This window comes from Vigna unguiculata, chromosome 2 (assembly GCF_037176805.1).
Source record: "Vigna unguiculata cultivar grain cowpea cultivar isolate G323 ecotype 2 chromosome 2, ASM3717680v1, whole genome shotgun sequence".
Classification (NCBI taxonomy): domain Eukaryota; kingdom Viridiplantae; phylum Streptophyta; class Magnoliopsida; order Fabales; family Fabaceae; genus Vigna; species Vigna unguiculata.
In genome coordinates, this window is record NC_140793.1 from 29993509 (window position 1) to 29999801 (window position 6293).

Here is a 6293-nt window from a genome sequence, read left to right on the forward strand (position 1 = left end):
AAATGCGAATTAAAAGTCCTTACCAACTTACATTTATAATTTTCTACATGGGTCTGTGATTATGGTTTTCTTAATCTCAACCCAATTGTTTTTTAAACCTGATTACTGACTTGTTTTACTTTAATCTTCAGGTTTTACCCTTTGGTCCGCCTGGCTGACGCTGCTAGGCGTATTGCACACCGATTGGCCATGTTCTTGCACCCAAATAGTTGGAATGAGAATGGCAAATCATGGTCGGTGTCGTTGACGCTCAAATTAAGAAGGATCTCAATGTGATTTTCAATTACTTATGGCCGACCAATCGTAACAGGTAGCCTTCGACCGCTTTTTCTCGGACCGTTTGGTTGGAAGCTCCCTAAAATCACTCCGGAGAAATTGACACATCAACAAAATTCACAAATTTTAATCCTAATCATAAAACAGTCCGTCTATAATGAACAGTTTTTGACTGCTTATCTTTGGATCGCCTAACTGAGAGAATAGCTGGAATAATAGATAATACGGTACAATTAGGTACAATTAGTTATTGAAAGAACCTCTTTGTTAATAACTATAGGTCGAAGATTTGAAATATTTTATCTAAAACAATTCCATCGATACTTCCACCACGTTGAAATAAAAAATAGACAATAAAATATTACATTCCATTCACGAGTTGTGATTGTTTATTTGATTAAAGGTTGTTATGATTAATGTATTGCATGAATTGGGATTCGAAATTCCCAAAGTCAATGTAGTAGTAGCATTCTGACTAGGATAAAATTCACCACACCAGAAAAAGAGATTAGAAGAAGGACTTAGTGAGTGAATGAATCTATTCACCACAAACAGAAAAAAATTTGAGAAAAAGAATAAAGTACCATAGTTTACAAAAAGAGTAAAAGGTAAATCAAATATGTTAAATATTTCTTGTGTTATTTATTTATAGTTATTTTGATAATTAACAAGTTTTATAGAGAGAATGGAAGAGCAGCGATTTGTGGATGAGAGCGTAAATTTCACACGCGTAACAATAAAACAGTATGGAAATAATAATTTAAAGATTAAAAGAAGGAAGAGGAAGGAGGGAAATGAAATTTAGAATTTGCCCTAATAATCATAACTGGAAGAAACTCCTAACGAAGGCGCGAAACTTGATCAGTGTTGGCTACGCTTCCGCCGCCATGGGTGATATTCAGATCCATAAGACCAAACTCTGCATCATCGGAAGCGGTCCTGCCGCCCACACTGCCGCCGTGTACGCCGCGCGCGCTGAGCTGAAGCCGATCCTCTTCGAAGGCTGGATGGCCAACGACATCGCCCCCGGCGGCCAGCTCACCACCACAACTGACGTTGAGAACTTCCCCGGCTTCCCCGACGGCATCCTCGGCGGTGAGCTTATGGAAAACTGCCGGAAGCAGTCGCTGCGCTTCGGTACCGAAATCCACACCGAGACCGTCTCCAAGGTCGATTTCTCGAACCGTCCTTTTAGGGTTTTTACCGATTCCCGCACTGTCGAGGCCGACTCCGTCATCGTCGCCACCGGCGCTGTCGCCAAGCGCCTTCCGTTTGCTGGCTCTGGCGACGGTCCCGATGGCTACTGGAACCGCGGGATCTCCGCGTGCGCCGTCTGCGACGGCGCCGCCCCAATTTTCCGGAACAAGCCGCTAGCCGTGATTGGTGGCGGGGACTCGGCCATGGAGGAGGCGACGTTCCTCACTAAGTACGGTTCCGAGGTGTACATAATTCATCGGAGGGACACGTTCAGGGCCTCGAAGATTATGCAGAGCAAGGTGATGAATAATAGCAAGATCAAGGTGATTTGGAACTCGGTGGTGGTTGAAGCCTATGGGGGCGGAGATAACAAGAGGGTGCTTGGGGGACTGAAGGTGAAGAATGTGGTGACTCAGGAAGTGTCTGATTTGAAGGTATCTGGTTTGTTTTTCGCAATTGGGCACGAGCCTGCGACCAAGTTCTTGGACAGTCAGCTTGAACTGGATTCTGATGGCTACGTCGTTACCAAGCCTGGGACTACGAAGACCAGTGTTGAGGGAGTGTTTGCTGCTGGTGATGTTCAGGACAAGAAGTATAGGCAAGCTATTACTGCTGCTGGCTCTGGTATGTTATAGTTTTATTTAAGTTGATATGGATGTTTGTTGGACTGACACTGGTATATGCGTGTGTATAATGACCCTGAATTTGAAACACAGCCTCATGTTGCCAATTTTGTTATTTTAAGGTTGTTGATTTGGCTTTTATTTGGTATGCTCCCTATCAAGGATTCTCGTTTAACTAAGATTTCCTTGTTTAAAAGATGAATGAAATTAATTTCGAGTCATTGAAGAATGTGATTTAAAATAGAATATGTGCCTAAATTAATCTCGGTCATGGATTTTATAATGGAGTACATGTCACAATGAAAAGAATTGATTTTGGTAGTTTTCCTGACGAGTAGTAAGTTCTTGAGTTCTTGAGTGCCCGTTATTTGACTTAGTAGTAAACCAAGTTAGCAGAGTTTTTTCTCAAATGAGGCAGCGCTGGTTCAAGAGAGATTTTGGCGTACAGCAGTGGAGTGAGCTCACATCCTAGTCTGTAGGGTATATTATATATGATAACAAGTATTGTATAGTATATATTGATGCCATTTATTGAAATGTATTGATTGATTTTGGTGCCTCATTTTCTTCATCTTTGTGTTCCGCTTCTATCCGATGATGCTTTAATTTAAGGATATTTAATTTTAACTAAGTTTTTTGTCTTGGCCTTTTTCTTTGCCGGATATGAAATGATTGTATGAGTAGATAGATTAGTGTAACACATGTTGAGAAGACAAGAAATCAATTATGGTGGTTTGACAACATAATGTAAAGAAGGCAATTCGAGACATTGGTGAGTAGACTACATCTCATGGATTTTATCCTTGAGGAGAGAGGGGTAGAGGGACACCGATAAGGACATTTTGAAGAAATTGTTAAAACAGATCTTGTGGTGTTAAATATCGCCAAGAATTTGGATTTTTGACAAACCTAATTGCGATAGGTCATCCTGGGCTAACCTAGTGGGATATGATTTATCATTAACAAACTATCTAAGGAAATGAAGAACTATTTTATCGAGAACAGAGAACAATCACGCAAATACATTTTCATCAGCTCTATTTGTAATAATCAAAGTAAATGAATAGGAAGTTTCTAAAGGTATTTTTTCTTCTAATTACTATGGAGATATTGAGGATATTTTTATCCTAATAATTCTCTATTTACATTACTCTCCCTCATGTTGGTAAATTGATATTGATCATTTCCAACATGTTTACTAGATCTTGAAATCTATGAAGGGGAAGCTCCTTTAGTGAAAATAAGTCTTGTAGGGACATGAATTGTAACCCCAATACCTTTGTCAAGTTATCTTTGATAAAATCCCCATCAAGCTTAACATATTTGGTCCGATCATGTTGTATTAGATTATGGACAATTTAGACTGTTTTCAGCCGATTCAGGCTGACCTGTTTTGCGGCTTAAATACAGACTGACAATTTGCATGCCCAAGCCCATTTTTTTTTCTTTTTTAATAAATTTTCTTCACAATCACTCATAGGATAATAATTAACATGTATTTACAACATCTATATAAAATTATCATTATTCTATCATATTTTCGCATTATCATACTCTTTTGTTCAAGTAGTATGTATGAATGTCTGATAATAAACACACATACACTTAAGTATTTTAACCTCGTGTATTTTTATTTATTATATTTTAATTTGTGAGATCTTACTCAATCTACGTTTTTTGTCTAAATAAGAGTGCAAAAGAAAATTTAATGTGTATAAAGGTTTGGGATGGCCAATTTTTCATGTTGGTAAATTGAGTCGTTATATTTTAAATTCTACTTGCCGAGATATCGTTATTTGTAGAGTTTAATCCATTTTGATGCAGATGGTTCTTGTATAATCATGTCTAAAAATATAAGATCAGCTTGTAGTTTTCATAGTAGTAACGGTTACCAATTAGCTATAATCTAATGCCTAGTCAATTCGTGGTTTTAACATACTATTTAATTTATTATGCTGAATCTGGAATTCCTTTTTTGACATAATAGTTATGCTTGAACGTATGCGTTAGTTATAATATACTGTTTTACACTTCTCATATATGTTCCATTCTACTTTCTCCATGCTTTCTAAGTCCCTGAGATTTGGTTCTCTTGCTTAATATTTTCCTTTTCGTCTTTGCTGTCATTAGTAGTACTAGTGTGGTGAACTATAAAAGGATTCTAAGTATGTGACTGCCCCTGATTTTCCAGCGACCTTTGGTTAATCATGTGGTAACTTCCTTCAGAAATATTGATATGATGACCCATATTTCGAAGCTTTTAATCCTTGTTTAACTATGTATGTAGACATTTTCAAACTTTGATTTTGTTACTGGAGTTATACCAAATGAGAATATATGGTTATTCATTGGTAGAGGATAAATTGTTAGAATTGGAAGTTGTTAAATTAAATTGTTGTCTTACGTATTATGAATTACATTTGAACTGGAAGTAATATATACCAATGTAAAAAAAGCATGCAGTTTGCTGTCTTTGGCTTCGATAGTCATTATTGCCATTGCTTTTAAAATTTACACTACAATTGAATTAGAAATCACAGTTACTCTGTACGCTTCATTAACATTTTTCGTTCAAAGGATAATGCAAGTCGTGTGACTGTTGCAGGATGCATGGCCGCTTTGGATGCAGAACATTACCTGCAAGATGTTGGTGTACAACAAGATAAGAGTGATTGACTAGCTTCGGAGGGTCCAGAGTTCAGAAGAAGCTTAATCAGAAGTAATGTTTAATGAAACATAGGAGAATGAAAAAATCTGTCTTCTTGTCGAACCTTCATTTATGCGGTGCTATTCATAGTTTCATTGCAGAGATGCACTTGCAATATTTTTTAGCAGCTATGCTCACGAACATGTATTATGATTATTGGGCTTATGTTGCGTGCATTATTCTGGACTATCATTCATAGTCTGCTATGAAGAAAAATATAACTATTTGCTGATTTACACGAGTAACTCAAACTATGCTCTGATCTTGGATTACAAATCTTTTTACCCAATCAATTTTATTTAGTGTCGTAATTAGTCTATTGTTTTTTTATCAATTCTACCCGGTAGGCGTAGATGAACACGAGCGCAAACTTCATAAGGTTTTTCATGCAGCCTTTCTAAAAGGAAAAGTGTATTCTATCACCTGAATCTTTAATCAAATCTTGTTTTGATTCTCTTATTTTTAATTTGATGAATATAGTCTACCGATTATTTAAATGGTGTGAATTTGATAATTTTTCAATTTTGATAAGTAAAATGTCGTTATTAAATGTTAGTCTAATCATAAAGGACTAAAAGAGGGTTTTGAAGAACGGTATTTTCTTTCTACCATGTTTTAAATTTTATCCAGTACCATTTTACACTGATAAATAAGCGTTTTCCAAACTGAAGTCAAAACTGTAGGGGTAAATTTTTTTAATTATTCAAATTTCAGTCCCTAAAGTTAATATTGGGGAACGAGAATTTGCGGTATTTCGGAAACACTGCTGGGTTTACTTTATGAATTTTGAAGAGAAAACTGGAAAGCAGTTATTTCATCCTGCACCTCCCATTGTTTCTTCCTGCACCCCATTAAACTTAATTCTCAAAATATCCTTCATTAAAATTAAGTTTAAACCCTTAACCCTATCCCTCTCACAGACTTTCCATTGTTTCCTCGCGTCTTCACGTTTAAGCTTGTGCATCTCCACATTCATACTTTCTCTTTCCCTTCTCATATTTAAGCTTGTTCGTTTCCTTCACACACGGAAAACACAACATCTCGATTGATTTATGGGTTGGGTGTTCTATTGATGGAGGAGGTACCGGCTTAACATCCAAATAAGTAACCTCTTGTTTTAGGCTCATTAAAATTTTTTCTCAAATTTAGGCTCATTAAAATATTGGTTGTTTTATTTTTTAACATTATTTCACTAGTTTAGTTTTAAACATTTGTTAGTACGCATTAATTTATTTTCATCTTTTATCTGTTGTGTGTGTCTCTGACTAGTTTATTCTCATTTCTTATCTATTGAGCATGTCTCTAACTGTCTATGTTCCAAGTGTTAGAAGTTGTTAGTTGACATTTTTGTTCTTTCATTGCACCAATGTATCATGTGAGGTAAAATGCTAAAAGTCAAACATTAAATTTTTTTTGTTAGTTAATCACTTAATTTGTCTTTTGTAGATACTTGTTGTATGTTATTTTATCAGATTATAATTGCCTTTTCT

General features: G+C 36.2%; 1 protein-coding gene across 1 annotated transcript; it reads left to right on the forward strand.

Annotated features, from left to right (window-relative positions):
* Positions 1-1037: 1037 nt before the first annotated feature.
* Positions 1038-5048, forward strand: LOC114173841 (thioredoxin reductase NTRB-like). Its single transcript, XM_028058490.2, has 2 exons — positions 1038-2097; positions 4702-5048. The coding sequence occupies exons 1-2, from the start codon at positions 1071-1073 to the stop codon at positions 4770-4772; spliced, it is 1098 nt and encodes a 365-aa protein (XP_027914291.1). The 5' UTR covers positions 1038-1070; the 3' UTR covers positions 4773-5048.
* Positions 5049-6293: the final 1245 nt, after the last annotated feature.

Excerpts from the sequence above, each read along its gene's own strand:
- LOC114173841 (XM_028058490.2), top strand. The coding sequence starts at position 1,071 with ATGAAATTTAGAATTTGCCCTAATAATCATAACTGGAAGAAACTCCTA. Across the intron at positions 2,098-4,701 it reads TATTACTGCTGCTGGCTCTG|GATGCATGGCCGCTTTGGAT; the intron begins GTATGTTATAGT and ends TGACTGTTGCAG.